We start from the raw sequence: 20880 nt of genomic DNA on the forward strand, positions 1-20880 counted from the left end.
TCTTCTACGATATTTTGTAGGTCCTGTCCAACGGCCTTCTTCCATGCAATGCCCACCAACACAAGGTGTTTCACGGTCCTCTATTCATATTAAATTTTTTGCCAACCCAACGCACGCAAAACATCTGATAGTTACTACCTCATTCTTCACTACTATTCCATTGTCACTTAGTTTGTTCTCCCTGAAGAGTAGTGCAGGTGACATCTTAATACACTCGGGTGAATTGCCTTGGACCCTCCGTGTCTTTTAAAAGTTTTGATTGAGGTAGAGTTGACATCCAATGCTACCTTAGTCGACGATGTATAACACAGTGATTTGACAAGTCTCTACGTGAATGCTGTGCCCACAAGTGTGGCACCATCCAACGCTATTCCCATACCACTGGCTATATTCCCTGCGCTGTATTTTCATTCTCCTGACTTACTCATTTCCTAACTGGAAGCCTGTACCTCCCACTCCCCATGCACCCATTTTGCTTATCCCCCCACCTCCCTTCCCCTCTGTCAGCCACCAGTTTGTTGTCTGTATTTATGTGATCCTCAGTGTCTTCTTTTTAATTCTGTTTTTTCATTATTTGAAGAGAGGGAGAGCAAGCAAGCAGGGGAGGTTCAGAGAGAGGGAGAGAGAGAGAACCCCAAGCAGACTCCAAGCCGGTAGCACAGAGCCCCACTTGGGGGCTGGAACCCAGGAATTGTGAGATCACGAACTGCGGGGAAGACAGGATTCGGATGCCTAACCGACAGGCGCCCCCTGACGCTCAGGGTCGTAATTATTTTTCTATGCATGTTGTATCTCTCACCTTTGTGACTGATGCTCGGTGACAGGAAGACGCTTGGTCCTACTAGGTGCCGAGTGCTCATGCGCGGGTCTTGCAGGTCAGGGAAGAGAAGGATCTGGAACAAGCTGGGTGGCCGGAGACGCGGGAACACAGTGGCTGGATCTTGGGAGGGTCAGGCATCTGCTTCATTCCAAGCCCAAACTTAACAGGAAGGCGCGTATTCACCCCGAAGGCAGGGCCGGAGGCAAGCCTGGCTGACCAGCTGGGCTCTCCTCCCATAAGGGACACCTGGGAGCCTTGCAGGCCGGAGGAGCGGGGGACCCCGCCAGGCGTGTTGCCACCTTCAGGCTGCCAATCTCAGGACGGTTTACAGCTGTGGGAGCCGCGACCCAGCGGGCTGTGCAGACGTTTGGGGCGTGCCCCGGGCGCCAGAGGCCGGGCCTCTCCCCGCCCCCACCCGCCCCCGAAGGTTCAAGGACGGCCGGGTGGGGGTGTACTGCGCAGGCACGCGCTGCTCAGGTCGCGGAGCCGCGAGCGTGACCGGGGGAGGCGCCTGGAGAGGCCGCGTCACGGAAACCGGTCGGTGGGGTACCGGCTTCTACCTGATTCCAAGTCCAAATCGGGTAAGTGCTCACGTGCTACCCGAAAGCTGGAGCCTCGAGGGGGCTGTGGTCGGGGAGGGGGGGCGCCCGGCGGCCCAGTGCGATAAGCGGTTAAGCATCGGACTTCAGCTCTGGGTCCTGATCTCACGGTCCGTGGGTTCAAGCCCCGCGTCGGGCTCTGCGCTGACCGCTTGGAGCCTGGAACCCGCTTCGGTTCTGTCTCTCTCTCAAAAATAACAAACCTTAAAAAAAAAAAAAAAAAGGAAAGAAAGAAAGAGCTTTGGTTGCATGGGGTGGTGGGATGCCTCCACCCAGAAGGGTAGAGATGTGTTGGGGGACCCACCGCAGCTCCACAAACCCCCACGACCCCAGCGGCCCCGGGAGAGTCGACAGGGTGCATACTGCGCATGTGCGAGCCTGGGCTGCCCGGGGCGCCCAGAAACCGCCAAGCTTGCGGGTGTAGGGAGAGGCCTGGCCCCGGGTCTCTGAGGGGGCTGGGGGCCGTGGGCAGGGGGGTTCCAGGCGTCTACCCAATTCCCAGCCGTCTCTTGCTCTCATGCGCACATTGAACCTAGAGCGGACCTCGCAGCAGCTACACTTGCAGGTGAACTTCCTTGCCAGGGTGGGGCCTGGCTGACGGGCGCGGGGACCAGGAGACCCCTGGGAGCCTTGATGGCCGGGGAAGCTAGTCCAAATGGGGGCCGACTGGCCGACTTTAAAGCAGCCCCCTCAGAGGGACTTACGGGGCGGGCTCCCTCTGCCCTAGAATTCCTGCAGGGGTTTGTTGTAGTCGTTGTAACCTGGACGGGGTGACTTCATCTTTCTTAGCCTCGGCTTACGTATCTGTCCAATGGGAATAATTGCAGTCCGGCACTCAGGGGGCTGTTGTGAGGAGTAAACGAAATCTATATGGTGCTGACTTTTCCCAGCCACAGAATTTAGCGAGTTTTCTCTCCTCCCAGTTCCTAAAATGGCTTCCCCCCCCCCCCCCACTTTTTTTCCTGCTGTTGTAAAATACGGTGGAAAGCAAATATACATCCATCTTAGAAGTGGCCCAATTTCGCTTTTACCCGGGAAGGCATGTTTCAATGGTAGAAAGCATATGCCCTCTAGATAAAGGTGATAACCCAGAATTTCTAAGAAAAGCGGAAGGGGGTGGGGGTGCAGGGACCTGCATTTTGAAAACCGCCGGCAGAGATTCCAATATAGGTGGTTCACACACCACCCTTGAGGAGTGCTGTCTCGGGAGCCAAGTTTGACCTAATAGTTTCTGGTGATGTTTAAAGGACGATAACAAAACAGGTAACTGCTTTAGAGCTGCTTGAGTTTGCCTTTCCAGGTAAATTGGCAAATCTTCTTCCCTCTTCTTACCACCTGCCTTTCCGCCAGTCTCTATATGATGTGTGTACTTTACATATTCCGGACCTTACAGATTAGTACCGTTTGCTCATGCTGCTTTCTTTCCTGGAATGTCATATCCTCTGTTTCTCCTTCAGGCAAGCTCCTGCCCATGCATCAAGGCCCTACCCAAAACCTCCATCCCCTCTGGGGGGCGTTTACTGCCATAATCAGGCAGGATCCAGTGTTTTTCTCTTGGTGTTTTTATAGCCCGCAGCACTTGTCCTGTGAGTTAAAATCTTTGTTTATATGTATATAAAGCACAGGATTATGCATACATATATCTCAGGATTAAGCTGTGGCCTGCTTGAGGGCACGGACCACAGCCTGTTCATCTTTTTATTTTTAGCATCTGAGGTAGAAAATTGCCACCGATGCGTAGTCTTTACCTGTGCTGACGGACTGTGGTCATCCGTCTATTTTCCACTTCCACGTTAGGACTCATGCTCGAATTTTCTCCCTGTGCTGTAGTTACTTCTTTTCTACTCAGGGCTCTGATGCTAACAAGCTTGTTTCCAACATAGAGGACTTGCACCTGCTGTTCCCTCTGCCAGGAAAGTTGTGCTCGTGGGGCTTCTTGTGGCTGATTTCCTTCTCATTCAATTCAGTCTCTGCTCAAATAGCCCGTCCACGGACAGGGCTTTCCTGGCCACCCATTCTGAAGCGGTCACTGCCCTACAGATCACCCTCTAACCTTGGCCTGATTAATTTTCCTTATGGTACTCCTCATCTGAAATTCTCCTCTGTGTGTGTGTGTGTGTGTGTGTGTGTGCGTGTGTGCGCGTGCGCGCGCGTGCGCATACATATACATATCCTTTCTCCATAGAAAGGACAGCGGCTTGTTCGTTTTTGTAGCCTTAGCATAAAACAAGGACCCAGTGCAGATAGGGACTTGTTGCATTTTGTTGAATCCGTGACGTTTGCTCTTTTGTAGACAGGAATCCAAGAACGATCCAGTCTCTGTAACAGTTACAGTAGATGCTTGGTGCCCAGGCAAACTTCCCTTAACCACAACCCACTCCCCCAGTTTCCACTGGCTGGTGAAGGCTCACAGCTGTCTCCCCTGAAGACCGGGAGTGCCCGGAACGGGAGATTATACATTTCTTCTCCTGGGGCCGACAGTAGCCAATAGCTAACTGGTGTGGATGTGCAAAAGGCCAGCACCCCCACCCCCGACTTTAGGCGCGGGTGTTGCCGCAGTTTATTTATGTCTTACAGCCCCCTGTGGAACAGGTCACAGCTGGGATTTCCAGAGACCCCATCTGGATTCCTCGTTTCTTCCCTGCCCCTCCATTGTCCTCCTCCCTTCTCTTTCTCACAGATTTCTCTTGAGAGCCCTTGCCCAGTGAATCATTTGTATCTGAATCCCTGTCTCCGGTTCTGCTTCTAGAGAGCCTAACCCAAGACAGTGGTGTTCCTTGGCGGCATGTAAGACCAGAGTCGGTGTCTTTGTTCGTCTTTGTTCGTAAGGGGGTTGCAAAGTAAAAACACAGCCGCAGAGCTGTCAGGAAATCTACCACGGATGTTTTTCACGTCCTGGTGGCCAAATTCCCTGTCTCATGTGAGGTAAAGCAGTTCCGATTCACACAGTTCTAACTTTGGCCTCCAGTATCAGCGGCCTGACTCGTGGGCTATTTCCTGATTTTCTAAGTGCTAAAGGCCTTGAGGTTATTGTTTTCTTCCGTAAACACTACGTGCCTGGCACTGAGTTAGATGGAGGAGTTTCAGTGTGAATAAGATCGGCAGTCAGGAGGCGGAGTCCCGACGATCAAACCATCAGTGGTCGTTTGCTCGATCTCTGCTTGGGACAGTGTGGCTCTGAGTCAAGGCTCTGGGGCCAGAAAGCCTGGTTCTAAATCGAGGTTCAGGCTCTTCCCGGCAGTGCGGCTCTCCACGTGTGTTTCAACTTCACGAACCTCGTTTTTTCTCCCTCCGGAAAACACACCTGCTTTATCGGGCTGATCTGAAGACTCAACCACTCAGCCTGGCAGGTGATAAGAGCTGAGTAGGCGCTGGCAGTGAGTGCTGGCACAAGAGTCTTTGTCCCTGAAGAACCGTGCTTCGTCTGGTAGTGTGGCCACCGTTGCGGATTCCCCACAAATCGAGAAATCGCCATTGGACCAGGGGACGGAACATCTGGGAGCTTTTGGAGGTAAAGCCTGGAATATCAGTGGATTAACATAACCGTATCTATAAATGTATTGAAAAGCAGGCACGTGGGGCGCCTGGGTGGCTCAGGTCGTGATCTCGCGTGATCTCGCGTGATCTCGCGTGATCTCGCGTGATCTCGCGTGATCTCGCGTGATCTCGCGTGATCTCGCGTGATCTCGCGTGATCTCGCGTGATCTCGCGTGATCTCGCGTGATCTCGCGTGATCTCGCGTGATCTCGGGCCCCGCGTCGGGTTCTGGGCTGACGGCTCGGAGCCTGGAGCCTACTTCCGATTCTGTGTCTCCCTCTCTCTCTCTGCCCCTCCCCCGCTCATGCTCTGTCTCTCTCTGTCTCAAAAATAAATTAAAAAAAAAAGTTAAAAAAAAAAAAAAGCAGACACGCTAATTATAGCACTTGTGGTTTAGATGGCATTAAAAGACCATTTGTAACAGGAAAATAATCAAGAGTAAAAAAGGACTCTTCTGCAGATTTGAAAACAATGCTTCATTTTATTTTAGCAGCGGCCTCCAGAAAATAGTTGCAGGGGGAGGGTCATTTGTAAGCCTCTGGTCTAAAGTCTATCTCAGCCGTGAGCCTTGTTTCTGAAGGGGAAACTAAGGATGGGAATGACATCATTGTTCAGATAATCTTACTTTCCATACTAGCGAAAGCCATGCTGCTGTGCATCCGTGCCTTGCTCATCAATTGCTATGTTAATTGGGTGAGAAAGCTAGTACTGAAAGACAAGAAAAATGTTTTGTTGAAGCCTGGATAAATAAATCAGAGTTCATTTTTGTTTCCAGTGAGAACAAACCATTTGCCACGCTTTTCGTCTTGACTTACAGCTTTTCACTTGTGTGTTATCTAAACGTGTGCCCGGGAGATGCTCCAGTCTATCCAGATCCACAAATGGGGGAAAGCACTTTTCCAGAAGGCAGTTTGACCCCTAACCCTGGGCAGGCAAGATGGAGACCCTTCGGGTCTTGGCGTTTGTGCTGCATAAGACCCATGTGCTTCATCGGATGCCTTTGTTTTTTTTTCCCTGCTGCAACACTCCAAAGAAATGTATGGTTTTCCTTAAGAGGAGGGGATTGCATCGGAGAGAATTCTGCTCTCAGAAAACAAAGCGCTCTGTTAAGACTCAACATCTCGTTCCTACTTGTCCTCATTTCCGGAGTCAAGAACTCGGTCCTAGTTTGGAAGGCATAAGTTATTATTATCAGAGGCCTGCCCTCCATGCACCCTGCCTCCCTGGGGGCATCCTGTACTACTTAGCTTTGGACACAGTGGCTACTTTGTGGTCGCTAGGGTTATGTCTGCATCTTCAACATCTACGAAGTGGCTGACGGCAGGCTCCCTCCCTTCCCTGGAGAAGGGCAGCATTCTGCCAGTCTCTGCTGTTACCTGATCTGTTTCTCTTTGAGGACTCCTGTCTGAGGGACCGGCTGCTCCTCTCGTCCTCCTGGGCTTTGCACACAAATTAAAAGCTGAGTAGCTATGGAACGAAGACTATGGCAATAGCTAGAGCTGGTGAGTTATTGAGCTCAGGAGGCCAACTGTAGTTCTTTGAGTTGGAATAAATACCTAAAACTTTTAATAGGTTCTGCTGCCTTTGGCCCTGCCTATTACAACATACTTGAAATTAAACACAGATTTGCATTTCATTTGGGGAAAGTTAGAGCCCTGAGGACCCCACTGGATGATTTCCTTTTCTCCCCCCTCCCTCTCTGGGACGAAGCCTTTCCTGAGGTTAGGCTTGCATTCCCGTGAATTAATTGCGAATCTGTGTTTTCACTGTGTCACTGTGTGCAAAGATCTCTTCCGTATCTGTCTCTCATGCTTGCCCACTGAGGTTGTAACCTGAGGACAAGGGTCGGACCTGCCTTTTTGCTCATCTCCCTCAATCTCTAAACCCTCGCAGGTGGTTTTGGATGAAACCATCATTCTTTATTGCTGCATTAATTTATAAAAGAAGGAAGGTCAGTTTCTTAAAATTGAAATACAGGGGATGGATATCAGTTTTTTATTTTTAATTGAAATATAGGTGACAAACAACGTATTAGTTTAAGGTGTGCAACATAGTGATTGAAGAATTCTGTACATTATGCAGCGTTCACCGTGGGCGTCACCACCACCTGTCACGTACAACGTTGTTACAATATTATTGACTATATTCCCTATGCTGTACTTTTCATCCCTATGATTTATTTCTTTTCTAACTGGAAGTTTGTACTTCTTAATCCCCTCCGCCTATTTCACTCGTCCCTCTACCCTCCTCCCTCTGGCAACCACCCATTTGTTCTCTGTATTTATAAGTCTGTTTCTTTTGTTCATTTGTTTTTTCGATTCCACGTACGGAGGAAATCCCACGGCCTTTCTCCGACTTAGCTCAGTTAGCCTAATACTCTCTAGATCCATCCACGTCGCAAGTGGCAAGATTTTGTTCTCTCTTTATGGTTAAGTAATATTTGTGTGTGTGTGTGTGTGTGTGTGAGAGAGAGAGAGAATACCACATCTTCTTACTCCATTATCTATTGATGGATAGATCAATCAATAAACCAAGGTTGCTTCCATATCTTGGTTATTGTGAATAATGCTGCAGTAAACATAGGCATGCATGTGTCTTTTCAAATGGGTGTTTTCATTTTCTTTCGGTAAATACCCAGTAGTGAAATTACTGGGTCACGTGGTATTTCTACATTTATTTATTTATTTTTTGAGGAGCGTCCATAGTGCCTTCCACTCTGGCTGCACCAATTTATAATCCCACCGGCAGTACACAAGGGCTCCCTTTCTTCCGCATCCTTGCCAATCCTTCCCATCCTTGCCTCGCTATTTCTTGTCTTTTTTATCATAGTCCTTCTGACCGGTGTGAGGTAACATCTCATTGTGGTTTTGATTTGCATTTCCCTGATGATTAGTGATGTTGAACGTCCTTTCATGTGTCTGTTAATCATCTGTATTTCTTCTTTGGAAAAATGTTCGGGTCCTCTGCCCATCTTTAGATTGAATTGTTTGTTTTGTTTGGTGTTGAGTTGTATGAGTTATTTATATATTTTGTATGTGAACCCCTTGTCAGATGTATCATTTCCAAATATGTTCTCCCATTTGGTGGGTTCCTCTTCATTTTATTGATGGTTTTCTTCACTGTGTAAAACCTTTCTAATTTCATGGAGTTCCAGTAGTTTATTTTTGTTTTTGTTTCCCTTGCCTCAGGAGACAGATTCAGAAAAATATTGCCAAGACTGATGTCAAAGAGATAATAGGTCCGTGTTTTCTTTTATGAGTTTTCAGGTCCGACATTTAGGTCTTTAATCCAGTTAGTTTAAGAAAGGGTGTAAGAAAGTGGTCCAGTTTCACTGTTTTGCAGGTAGCTGTCCAGATATCCCTAAACCATTTGTTGGAGAGACTTTTACCTGTTACGTATCCTTGCCTCCTTTGTCATAGGTTGATTAGCCATATAGGTATGGTTTATTTATGGGGTCTCTGTTCTCTTCCATTGCTTTATATGTCTGTTTTCGTGCCGGTGCTGTGCTGTTTTAATTACTATAGTTGTTTAGTACAGTTTGAAATCTGGGATTATGATACCTTCATCTATGTTCTTTTTCAAGATTGCTTGAGAAAAAGGGTCTTTGTGGTTCCGTACAAATTTGGGGGGTCATGTGTTCTAGTTCTGTTGAAAATATTACCGGTATTTTGATAGGGATTTACTGAATCTGTGTATTGATCTGTGTTGCATGGACATTTTAATGATATTAATCCTTTGAGTTCATGAGCATGATATAACTTCCCATTTATTTGCATTGTCTTCAGTTTTTTCCATCAGCCTTACAGTTGACAGAGTACAGGTCTTTTACCACCTTGGTTAAGTTTATTTCTAAGTATTTCATTCTTTTCAATATTATTATAAGTGGATTTTTTTTCTTTTTTGCTAGCTCATTATTTGTGCATAGAAATACGACAGATTTCTGCGTATTGATTTTTGTATCCTGCGACTTTACTGATGTCCCTAATTGGTTCTAACAGTTCTTTGGTGGAGTCTTTAGGCGTTTCTCTATTATCTGCAAATAGTTACAGTTTTACTTCTTTCCTTCCATTTTGGATGCCTTTTATTTCTAGTATAACTGCGGTGTCTAGGATTTTCAGTACTATGTTGAATAGAAGTGGTGAGAGTAGACATCCTTGTCTTGTTTCTGATCTTAGAGGAAAAACTTTCATTTTTTTACCATTGGGTATGATAGCTGTGGGTTTGTCTTATACGGCTTTTATTGTGTGGAGGTATGTTCCCTCAGTATCCATTTTGTTAAGAGTTTTTATCATGAATGGATATTGAATTTTGTCAGATGCTTTTTCTGAATGTATTGAGATTATCATAGGAAATTAGTTTTTTGTTTTGTTAATGTGGTGTTTGTGGTTGATTGGTTTGTGGATACTGAATGATCCTGGCATCCCTGGAATAAATTCCACCCACCATGGTGATTAATGTGTTTTAAAAGTCAGCTTGCTAATATCTTGTTGAGAGGTTTTGCATCTATGTTCATCAGGGATATTGGTCTGTAATTTTCTTTTTTTATAGTGTCTTTTTTTGGTTTTGGTATCAGGAGAATGCTGGCCTCATGGAATTAATTTGGAAGCATTCCTTCCTTGTCTAGTTTGTGGAATAGTTTGAGAAGAATAGGTTTTAATTCTTTAAATGTTTGGTGGAATTCACCTGTGAAGTCCTATGGTCCTAGAATTTTGTTTGTTAGGCGTTTTTGATTTCTGACTCAGTTTTGCTAGTAGTAATCCATCTGTTCATGTTTTCCATTTCCTTCTGATTCTGTGTTGGAAGATTATTTGTTTCTAGGAATTTATCCATTTCTTCCTGGTTGTCCAATTTGTTGGCATATAATTTTTGTAGTAGTCTCTTAACTACCCTGTGTTTCTGTGGTGTCAGTCTAACTTTTCTTTCATTTATTTTGAGTTCTCTTTTTTTCTTGGCTAATCTGGTTAAAGGTTTATAAATTGTGTCTTTTCAGTTAGCCAGCTTAGTTTCATTGATACTTTCTACTGTGTTTTAAGTTGCCATTTCATTTGTTTCTGCTCTATATTATTTCCTTCCTACTGCTGGTTTTAGGGTTTTTTAATTTTTCTTTTTCTAGTTCTTTTAGGTATACATTTAGATTGTTTGATATTTTTCTTGTTTCTTGAGGCAGCCCTGTATTGCTATCATCTTCCCTCTCAGAACTGTTTCTTCTGTGTCCTAAGAAATTTTGAACCATTGTGTTTCCATTTTCATTTGTTGTCAGGCATTTTATTTCTTCTTTGATTTCTTCATGGACCCATTGGTTGCCTACTCGTATGTGGCTTTCTTGTTTCTTCTTACGAGATGATTTCTAGGTTCATAGTGTTGTGGTTGGAAAAGTTTCTTGATACGATTTATAATCTTCTTACGTTTATTGAGCCTATTTTTGTGGCCTAATGTGATCCATCCTGGAAAATGTCCTATGTGCTCTTGAAAAGAATGTGTATCCTTCTGTTTTTGGATGCCATGTTCTGTGTATATCTCTTAAGTCCATCTGGTCTAATGTATCATTCAAAGCTGCTGTTGCCTTGTTGATTTTCTGTTAAAGTCCCTTACTACTATTGTATTATTGGCAATTTCTCCTTGCATATTTGTTTCATATATTTACATGTTCTATGTTGGGTGCATAGATACTTACAATTGCTATAGCTTCTTCTTGGATTGAGCCCCTTTTCATTATGTAACGTCTCTTGTCTCTTTTTTTTTTTGTCTCTTGTTATAGGATTTGTTTTAAAGTCTATTTTGTCTGATGTAAGTGTTGATACTCCAACTTTTTGTCTGTATCCAATTGCACGGGATACCTTTTTCCATTATTTTTTTAACCCATTCAGTCGCCCTATGTCTTTTGATTAGAGTATTTATACTATTTACACTTAAAGTAGTTATTGACAGGTATGGGGTTATTGCCATTTTGTTAACTGTTTTCTGGTCATTTTTGTAGTTCCCTGTTCCCTTTTCCTTCTCTTGTTCTCTTCCTTTGTGGTTGGATGACTTTCTTTAGTATTGTGCTCAGATTTCTTTGGCTTTATTGTTTTGTGTACATATCACAGGTTTTCATGTCTTTTTCCCATTTCTTCACTGGATTACTTGGGTTTTTTTGGTGTTGAGTTTGGTAAGTTCTTTATAGCTTTTGGGTACTAACCCTTTATCCGATATGCCATTTGCAAATATCTTCTCTCATTCTGTCAGTTGCCTTTTAGTTTTGCTGATCATTTCCTTTGCTGTGTAGAAGCTTGTTTATCTTGATGAAGTCCCAGTAGCTCATTTTTGTTTGAATGTCGCCTCCTTTTTATGTCTTTAGTTATGGAGTCGGCCTTGTCAGCCTCAGGTTGTATTCAGAGTTAGGTGCATAACGTCTAGTTGATCTCTTCTGTGTCTGTGGGATGAGGTGAGCCCAGGATCCTCCTACTCTGCCATCTTCTCTCTCCAGATGATCAGTTTTTGAGTAATGGCTACATGCATAGCTACGAAAAACACAAAACGAAGTCAAAATAAAAATAGCTTTATATATCGTTATTGAAGACTCACTACATTTGTGGCCCATGTTCTAAATTATTTACACCTAATGCATCCATTTACCCATGTAACTCTCTTTTGAAGAAGGTTCTATCATTATCCCCATTTTGCAGATGAGGAAACTGAGGTCTAGAGCCAGGATGTAAAAGAGTTGGGGTGAAAACTCTGGCCATTTGGTTCCAGAGCTCATGCTCTTAAATGTTACATAGTTTAGAATTTTAGTCTACATGCCTTTGCCTGATTTTCAAGAATTTTATTTTTGAGACAAGATTTATAAAAGAAGTTAAAGGATCATTCTGAGGTATCCAGTGAATCTCAATCAGGAAAGTGTAAGTAGATTGTTGGTACTGAAAAAGAAGCCATGGAAGCTGGTAGCTTCACAGAGTAGGGGCAGGGGGATTTTGTGAGTAGGCAAAGCAGAAGAAAAGGGAAAAAATGATGATGATAATGGAAAAGAAACCATTCTGTCTACTTCCACAGAATGTGTTATTTCTGGGGAGGACTGGAGGGATGGGCACAAAAGGATGAATGAAAGGATGAATGGCAAGGCCAGGAACCAAAGAGTCAAATGGGAAAAGATCACCTCATCCTAAGGGGGCATGGCTGAATCTCCATTGGGCACCTGCTGTTGCCTGATCAAGTGAGACCTTTGCTTGCTGGGGCCTGGCTTCCGGGTACCCAGAGGCATTTTTCTGAGCAGGATGGTGGCAAGAAAGTTGGCTTCAGAGAGGCTGTGGGTTCCAGTTAACATGCTATGACTCTGCCATGTGAGGAATTGGGAGGGGATCACCGGACCACCAACACAATACAAAACTGAGGCTCTAAAAAACAGGTACTGGGATAACCAGAAAATGGGCAGGCTGAGGATTCTGAGCTTGCCCCAGCTAGGGCACAGGCAGGGCACTAAGGCTGTGGCTTGGCTCTAGGACTGAGGAGTAGGAGACCCTGAACCAAGGCTTGACGAGAAAAAACATATTCTGAAACCCTTATTTGGTCAAGCGGGTAATGAGACCTCTCATCTAGGCTAATGTTTAGATAGTCAAAGGGATCTGAAAATAGAGAATTTGAAGCCAACATGAGTTCATAACCACGAGACAAATGAAATCATGATGTTACAAGTAAAGGTGGGAGAATAGGTGAGAACTGGGACACAGACGTACATTTGGAGACTTGAGTAGGATGTGGGACCTATGGCTAGAAATCATTTTACAGGGAATCTGAGGCACTTCCGTGAGTGGTAAGGAAGATGTTAGGGCTGATTTGGGTATCATTGGCCAGAGTTTGGCAATGATACTATTTAAAAGGTCCAGATATATTGTGGGCTTTTTTGTAAATTTGTAAAATTTTTTAATAAAATTTTTATTTGTGGAATTTATTATCAGTTTTCACGTGGAAATATTGTTATTTGTAAAATGTATATCTATACACGTCTTAAGATCGGCTCTCAGAAGGAAGATATTGATAAAGGTATTCATCTGCAAGTGATTAGTGGTTTCCAGAAGAAACCAGTAAGGGAGAAAGGGGTAGGGTGGAAGAAAGAACTAAGCAAGGTCTTGGTGAAAGACCAGCTCTGGACGGACTCTTAGGGAGCCCAAATTGCAACCCAGATCTGGCTTAACCTGAGATAAAGGAGCCTGACTTTTGTACCCCTGTGCCAGTTCGTCATTGGCCTGTGGCCGCCCAAGGCAGAAGGAAATGGGTAGAAGAACATACAACCCCGGAGAAAGCAATCCTGCCCGAGAAAAGGCACCTGGGAGCCACTCGCAGCCCACACTCACATGGCTGGCAGCGTGTGCCTAGGAAGGTGCCTGGATAGGGTGCCACTCACACCCACTGTAGTACATGGGCAAGTGCATGTGTAGGTGCGGGAAGGGCACTGCCTCTATTTTCTGAAAAGCTCTTGGTGGAGATTGTACCGAGGAAAGGGCTGGAAAATAATGATCTGACTCCATGTGTTGGAGCGTGGCTGACCTTGGAGAAGCGACCTGCCCCTTGTTGCATGCTTTCCAGGGCCTGGTCCTGGCGGGCCTTGCAATACCCCTACTGTTCAGAGCATGCAGACGCCTCCCTTAGATTTGCTCACACCTCTATTATCTCCTACTGTAAGCCCCTTTCCCCCCACCCATTGGCCTCTAGCCACTGCCAGCAGTATTTGCTCCTCCTCTCTCAGCTTGTTTGCTCCCTTGGATGAGCTATTAGATTCACCTTCAGCACTTCTGATTAGCGTTCAGTTGTTTTTCCTCACAGGCGACTTTAACACCCTTGCTGGAATCCCGTTTGCTGGAGTGTAGGGAATAGGCAAGTTGCTTCGATACCTGGCGAATCCAATACGGCTCTAGACACAGAGGGAACCGTTAACCGAAGTCTGTAGATGTATTTGTGATAGCCTTCTAGTCCTCAAAGACTGGATACGGATTTTCTGCATGTGCTCCGTAAGTTGAGAAAGCTATGATGCAGCATTCATTTGGGAATGAAGTAGAGAAGAGAGGCTAAGGCGTGTCCCTGTTTCGGACTAGCTCCACCCCGCTTCCCCATACAAAGTGGGTCAAAGATTGCTTGATGTGATAGACTATTCAATCAGACCAACAGAAAACCTTCCTATTTAGCCAAATCGTACTGCTATGTTAATTCTGAAATAGCACCCGAAACCTTAATCAAAAGGAACGATTCCTTAAAATAACTTGAAAACACTCTACTTAAACTTCTGCTTTCCACAAATTAAAAGGCAGGGATTGGATTTACCCCTCTTGCCTGAAACAACTGGAAGCTCAAACAGAATATACGAAGTTGTGTTTGTTGCTGAGTGGACGTCAGGCAGAGCAGGGCAGTGATTCCCGAGAGTCCAGGAGAATGGTGAAAAATTAGGGGAGCTCTTTGGCTGGCTTGGGCTTACCAGCTGGACAGTTTCTAGGCCACCAGGAGAGGAAACCCACATGGAGCCTAGGACTCCTTCTGATGGATGAGATGCAAAGATGCCCTCATCTGTCATCTTCATTTGAAGTCCAGTGGGGCCAAAGCATTTAGTTTGCAGAACAGAAAGACAAACGCAAGGAAACAGTCACAGAGATCTACACAGGAACCCCTTTTAGTCTTCAACTGAGTTCTAATCAGTGCATGGATATGAGGCAGCTGCCCAAAGTCAGGGAAAGAACCATTTGAAAAAAAGAAGAGATTCTCATGAGCTTACGCAGGTCCAGGCTAGAAGAATTCATAGTCCTACCCGGGAACCTCGTAATTCATGGGGTAGAGTACTCAGAAGGCTGTTGTCTCAGTATTGCTGAAAAAATCAGCCCCAGATCAGAGGCCATTCTGATGCTGGCTAAGAAAGCTTACAAATAAGTCTCGAAGGATCAAACTCTTTTCAGATAACTGCGTCCTTGAACAAAGATCAAGAATATCTACAGGATTTCACAAATGTCTAGTCCTCAACTATGTAAAATTTACATTGTCTGACATCAACAAAGAATTACCAAGCAAGACAAGAGCAGGAAAAAAGATGATTTATCATGAGGAGAAATTTAATCTATAGAAATAGATGCAGAAATGATACTGTTGATTGAAATAGTAGCTAAGTATATGAAAGCAATTATTATATTTAATCTGTTCAGGAAGGTAGAGAATGTATTGAGATTAGGTAGACACAAAGCAAATAGAAAAGAGAACTGTGTCAAATTTCTAGTGATAAGAAATGCAATGCCTGTGAGGAAAAATGTACTAAATGGGGAAAACAGCTGGTTAGACATTACAGAAGACAATGTTAATGAATGGAAGACAGCAAGACAAGCTCGCCAAAATGAAACAGCAAAAAGGCTGGAAAATGAACAGAGCCTAACGAGTGAGCCGTGGGACCACTTCAGCCTTACATGCATTAAATTAGAGTCCTGAAGGATGAGGGTAGGAGGAATGGAAAAACATTACTCAAAAATATACAATAGGCTATTAGTCATAAAAAAGGAAGTCTTGCCATTTGCAACATCATGGATTGATCTAGAGGATATCATGCTAAGTGAAAAAGTCCATCAGAGAAAGATAAATACCATATGATTTTACTCCTATGTGGGATTTAAGAAACAAAAAATGAATGGAGGAAAACAAAAAGGCAAACAGACTGTATAGAGAACAAACTTGTGGTTGCCAGAGGGAAGGTGGGTGGAGGGATGGATGAAATGGAAGAAGGGGAATAAGAGTAAAGAATCGAATCATAATACTGTACACCTGAAACTGATGTAATACTGTATGTTGATAATACTTGAATTAGAAAGGAGAAATAAATGCCATTTTTTCCCAAAATTTGATAGAAACCATAAGCCCACAGAACCTCAAATAACCCAATTATCAACATGAAGAGTCACACTAAGGTATCTCTTAATTTAACTTCTTAAAAAGCAGTATTAAAGTGAAAAGCTTAAAAACAGAAGGAAAATGACATGTTAATACAGAGAAATACAGAGAAGATTGAAGGTAGACTCCTCATTAAAAACAAAGCAAGAAAATGGTGAAGCATGTTTTTAAGAAGAGAGAGAAAACATGTGAAAGGAAGCTGTTAATCTAAAATTCTATACCAAGTAAAAATATCTTTCAGCAGTAAAGGTGAACCAGACTTTTTCAGACATAGAAATATAAATTTATTCTCTACAGACCTGCACTACACAAAATGTTAAGGGAAGTCCTTGAGACAGAAGGAAAGGGATACAGATAGAAATCCGAATCCACATAAAGGAATGAAGATAACCAGAATGGAAATAATGCATCATAAGTAGAAAGATAAAAAAAGATCTTTCTCATTTTTGAATTACTAGTAAAGATAATTGTTAAAAGTAAAAATAACAGCAATGTAATGTGGGGGATAATACCATAAGTAGTAGTAAAATGTATCACAGAAATATGGTATAGGCCGGGAGGGGAGAAATAGAAGTAAATTTTCTTCAGTTTCACACCATATGTGAAGTGGTATAATATTATTTGAAGATAGAAGGTGATAGGTTAAAGGCATATAGTATAAACCGATAGCAATATGGTAAAAAAGAGATATAGAAAATAAGCCAATAAAAGAAATAAAATCAAGTAATACAAACAATGAATACAAAAAAAGAGAAAGAAGAACAAAAAAACAGACGGGGAAACAACGAAGTGGTTGATTGAAATTCAAAGAAATATCAATAATAACACTAATATAAATGCTCTATACACAACAATTAAACGTTAGAAATGATCAGATTGGATAAAATAGTAAGCCCCTACTGTAGGGTGCTAATAAGAAATTCACTTTAAATGTAATAAGAAAAAAATATGTTAAAATTGAAACATTGGGAAAACACAATGCTGATAGTAATCAAAAGAAGCCGGAGTGGCTATATTTAAATGATAAAAAATATATTTTTCAACAAAATATATTAGCACGGATAAAAAGAATCATTTCATAATGATCTCAAGAGAATATACTAATCCCAAACTTTTATGTACCTAATAAAAATTACAAAACGCATTAAGCAAAAACTGATATAAGTGAAAGGAGAAATATACAAATTGATAATTATTTTCAGAGATTTGTAACTCATTTTCTCAGAAATTATTAGTGAACGTAGACTGAAATCAGTAAGGATATGGAAGACTTGAACAACATGGTCAGCCGACGGGACCTAATTCGCACTTGTAAGTACTCCATCCAACAAGAAAAGGACACAGAGTTTTGAAGTACACATGGGATATTTACTAAGACAGCCACATTTTGTGTCGTGAAGCAGATCTCGATGAATTTAAAAGTATTTGAAGCATACAGAGGGTCAAGTTAGAGACCAACAGCAGAAAGTTCCCTAGGAAATCCCTAAAATTTAGAAGCTAAAAAAGATATTTCTAAGTTATCTATGGGACAAACAAGCAAACAAAAACTCAAGGAGGAGACAAAAAACCATACATAAAAATATGTGATATGCAGTTAGAGCAGCATTTGGAGAGAGATTTATAGCATTAAATATTAGGAAAGAGGTTTCAACTCAGCCACCTCAGGATTCAGCTTAAGAAAGAAAGAAAATAAGAGAAATTGGACCCAGAGCAAGCAAAAAGAAAGACAAAAGGAAAATAAGAATGGAAAACAATGAAATATAAAACAGAAAAATAGTAGAGAAATATCAGTGAAACAAAAATCTAGAGTTTTGAGATCATTAAAATTGATGTACTTGTACTCAGACTGATCAAGGGAAAAAAGATACATAAATTAGCAATGTCAGGAATGAAAAAGGTGACATCGCAATAGATTGTATAGATATTGAAAGAATAATGGGCAAATATTATGAACGACTTTATGGCATGAAATGGCAGATTCCTTGGAAGACAGACAGCCAAAACTCTCTCAAAAGGAATAGATAACTCCAGTGCCTCTGTTCTGTTAGAGAAATTGAGTTCCAGACACACATGGCTTCAGTGGTGAATTCTACCAAACATTGAAAGAAGGAAGTAATAATAATTCCAAAAACTTCTTTTATAAAATTTAAGGGGAGAGACTACTTTGCAACTCATCCCATGAATCCGGCATTTTCCTGATAACAAAGCCAAGCAAACACATTATGTGGAGAGGAAGCTAAATACTTTAAACCTCATTAACACAAAGTACAAATTCTCAAAAACATTTCAGTCAATTAAACAATATATAAAAAGGAAATGGCATCCTAAGTGAGGTTTCTCCCAGGAATGCAAGGTTAATTGAACATTTGCAAACCAATCAATACAATTCACTATATCAAGAGACTGAAGAAAACAAATGTGATCATCTCAACAGAGAACAAGTATTTGGCAAAATCCATAATCCATTCTGGATGAAAACCCTCATCAAGCCAGGAGGAGAAGAAAATGTCCTTAACTTGAAAAAAGGGCATCTGCAAAATGCCTGTAGCTACCGTCCTATTAAATGGTGGGAGACTTAATGCTTCCCTTGCAGAATAAAGAACAAAGCAGGAATGTCTCCTTTTACCACTTTATTCAACGCTATACTGGAGATCCTACCTTGTGCAGTGTGCAATAAGAATGAAATGAAATGCATCCAGATTGGAAAGGGAGAAGTAACATTATTTGAAGACGTGATTGTATAGAATGAGTGTACCCTTACTTACAAGTTTTCAGGAGATGAGATGAATATTCAAAATTACCTAGATTTCTTTATCCTAGAAACAAGTGATTTAAGAGTGAAACTTAGGGGCGCCTGGGTGGCGCAGTCGGTTAAGCGTCCGACTTCAGCCAGGTCACGATCTCGCGGTCCGTGAGTTCGAGCCCCGCGTCGGGCTCTGGGCTGATGGCTCGGAGCCTGGAGCCTGTTTCCGATTCTGTGTCTCCCTCTCTCTCTGCCCCTCCCCCGTTCATGCTCTGTCTCTCTCTGTCCCAAAAATAAATAAAAAACGTTGAAAAAAAAATTAAAAAAAAAAAAAAGAGTGAAACTTAAAGATGCCCTTTACTATAGCATCAAAAACTTGAAATTATTGGGGAAAGTCTTGCAACAACTACCCTGTTTCTGAGTTAAGTACCCTGGACAGTGACCTGTTTTCAGCAATCTTCCCTCATTCGCAGTCCAGAGGGCTCAACATTTCTTTCCTGACCACTCCATCAATACTGTGCTTGTCCACATCACCAAAGCCTTCCGTGCTGACAAGGATATTTCCTCATTTAAAAAACATTGCCATTCTTTGTTAATCTCTTTATTACCTTTTGTTCATCTCTTTTGGTTCTTTTAATACCGTCAGACAAAAATTTTCATGAATTTCCTGGATTCCATTTCAGGTTCTCCATTGTTATGTTGTTTCCTGTTTCCTTTAACAAGCATTTGCAGATTTGGCCGTTGAATTATATGTGTTGCATTAAAAGCTGAACTCATCAGGTGCCTGGGTGGCTCAGTCAGTTAAGTGACTGACTCTTGATTTCCGCTCAGGTCATGATCTTGCAGTTGGTGAGTTTGAGCCCCGCACTGGGTTCTGTGCTGACCGTGCGGAGCCTACGTAGGATTTTTTTTCTCTCTCCCTCTCTCTCTGCCCTCCCATGCACTCTCTTTCTATCTCTCAAAATAAATACGTAAATAAACTTAAGAAAATGGACGCATATTGTAGGGAGGATGCAACAAGAAGAATTTATATTCTAAGGAAACATGGGAGTTCTCTATGAAAATGTGGTAGGGCAATGTGGAGCCAGGGTGGCATTGCACCCAGTGGGAAGAACATGAACAAAATATGAATACATAAGGCAGCTATGTGAGTAAACTATTTGGCCTTTGGTTGAGGCCAAATATTGAGGTATTTGGCATCTAATTCATAGACTTTCTGTCTAATGCTCTACCTGCCATGCTGCTAGATGTCAAATGTTTGAATGACTCAAACTCTATCCTGAGTTCATATTTAATGAGCTCCTATAGCCACATTCTGAACCTCACAATCACGAAATCTGTTCCTTTGCTTCTGAATCATAAATGTAGATGTTCCAGTTTCTGATCACAATTTCCAGTCATTTTAGGCTGCTCACTGAGTTTCCATCTTGCCCTCTACTCTTTGACCTCACCTTACCCCCTGGCTGCTCTAACTTCTCTCTTTTACGTCTCCTGTTTTTATTTGCTTACCTGTCCGTCCTGAAACCCTCAAGCCATGGCCTCGACCTCTCTTTTGCCTTTGACAGTGTTCTCAGTTTTCTCATCCCTCTGGCCTTTTGGTGCATCTCTGCATATGTGCTCTGGCTTCCAGTGTCCCAGAACTGATCTGACTTCTGCAGAAGTAAACACCAAGAAGGATACACCAAGTAAACTCACACACATACACAGGCATGTGTCTATAAACTAGCAGGCCATCTTATTCTGTGTGTGGATGTGTGTGCGCGTGTGTGTGTGTGCATGTGTGTGTGATCCGTGTGCAGTGTTGGGGCTACTCATGTTCTCAATCCAACGTCTCTTTTCTCCTGGTGTGGAGACATCTGCAGTTTTGCGATTGGAGGATTGTGTGGTTAGTATGGTGTGCGAGCAAGAGTTTTGGTCTCTGGGACTGGAATATTTTGTGCCAGGCAGGCATTTTGTGGTCATTTCTCCAGGGCACCCACTTGCCTTAGAGGACTGGATGGACGCGGACAATATTTGTCTCCCTAACTTTCCTGTTTTCCCCACTGTTTCCTGGCCTAGCCAGTTGCTGCTTCTTGGGCCATTCATGTTTAGATGTATTTCTACCTTCACTCGGGATGATGCCACATCTCGCAGGCCTTGGAATCGTTTTCTCTCTTTAAGGCAACTTTCCCTATTTCTGTTTTGAACCATTACATGCCGATTTTTTTCTTTTGGTGCTTCTTTTCTAAATTCTCAGCATCCTTCATATGGCTGCTCTCAGGTACCGACTGTCGCATAACAAATATAAG

At 42.9% G+C, this 20880-nt stretch overlaps 1 protein-coding gene across 1 annotated transcript in view; it reads left to right on the plus strand.

Moving 5' to 3' along the window:
- The first annotated feature begins 298 nt into the window (after window positions 1-298).
- Window positions 299-20880, plus strand: part of LOC122241931 — a 46707-nt gene continuing 26125 nt past the window's right edge. Inside the window, exons 1-2 of the mRNA XM_042998365.1 lie at window positions 299-310; window positions 846-1401. Of these exons, the coding sequence (XP_042854299.1) occupies window positions 299-310; window positions 846-1401 (568 nt within the window). The remainder of the gene's footprint in view (window positions 311-845; window positions 1402-20880) is intronic.

This window comes from Panthera tigris, chromosome C2 (assembly GCF_018350195.1).
Source record: "Panthera tigris isolate Pti1 chromosome C2, P.tigris_Pti1_mat1.1, whole genome shotgun sequence".
Taxonomy (NCBI): Eukaryota; Metazoa; Chordata; class Mammalia; order Carnivora; family Felidae; genus Panthera; species Panthera tigris.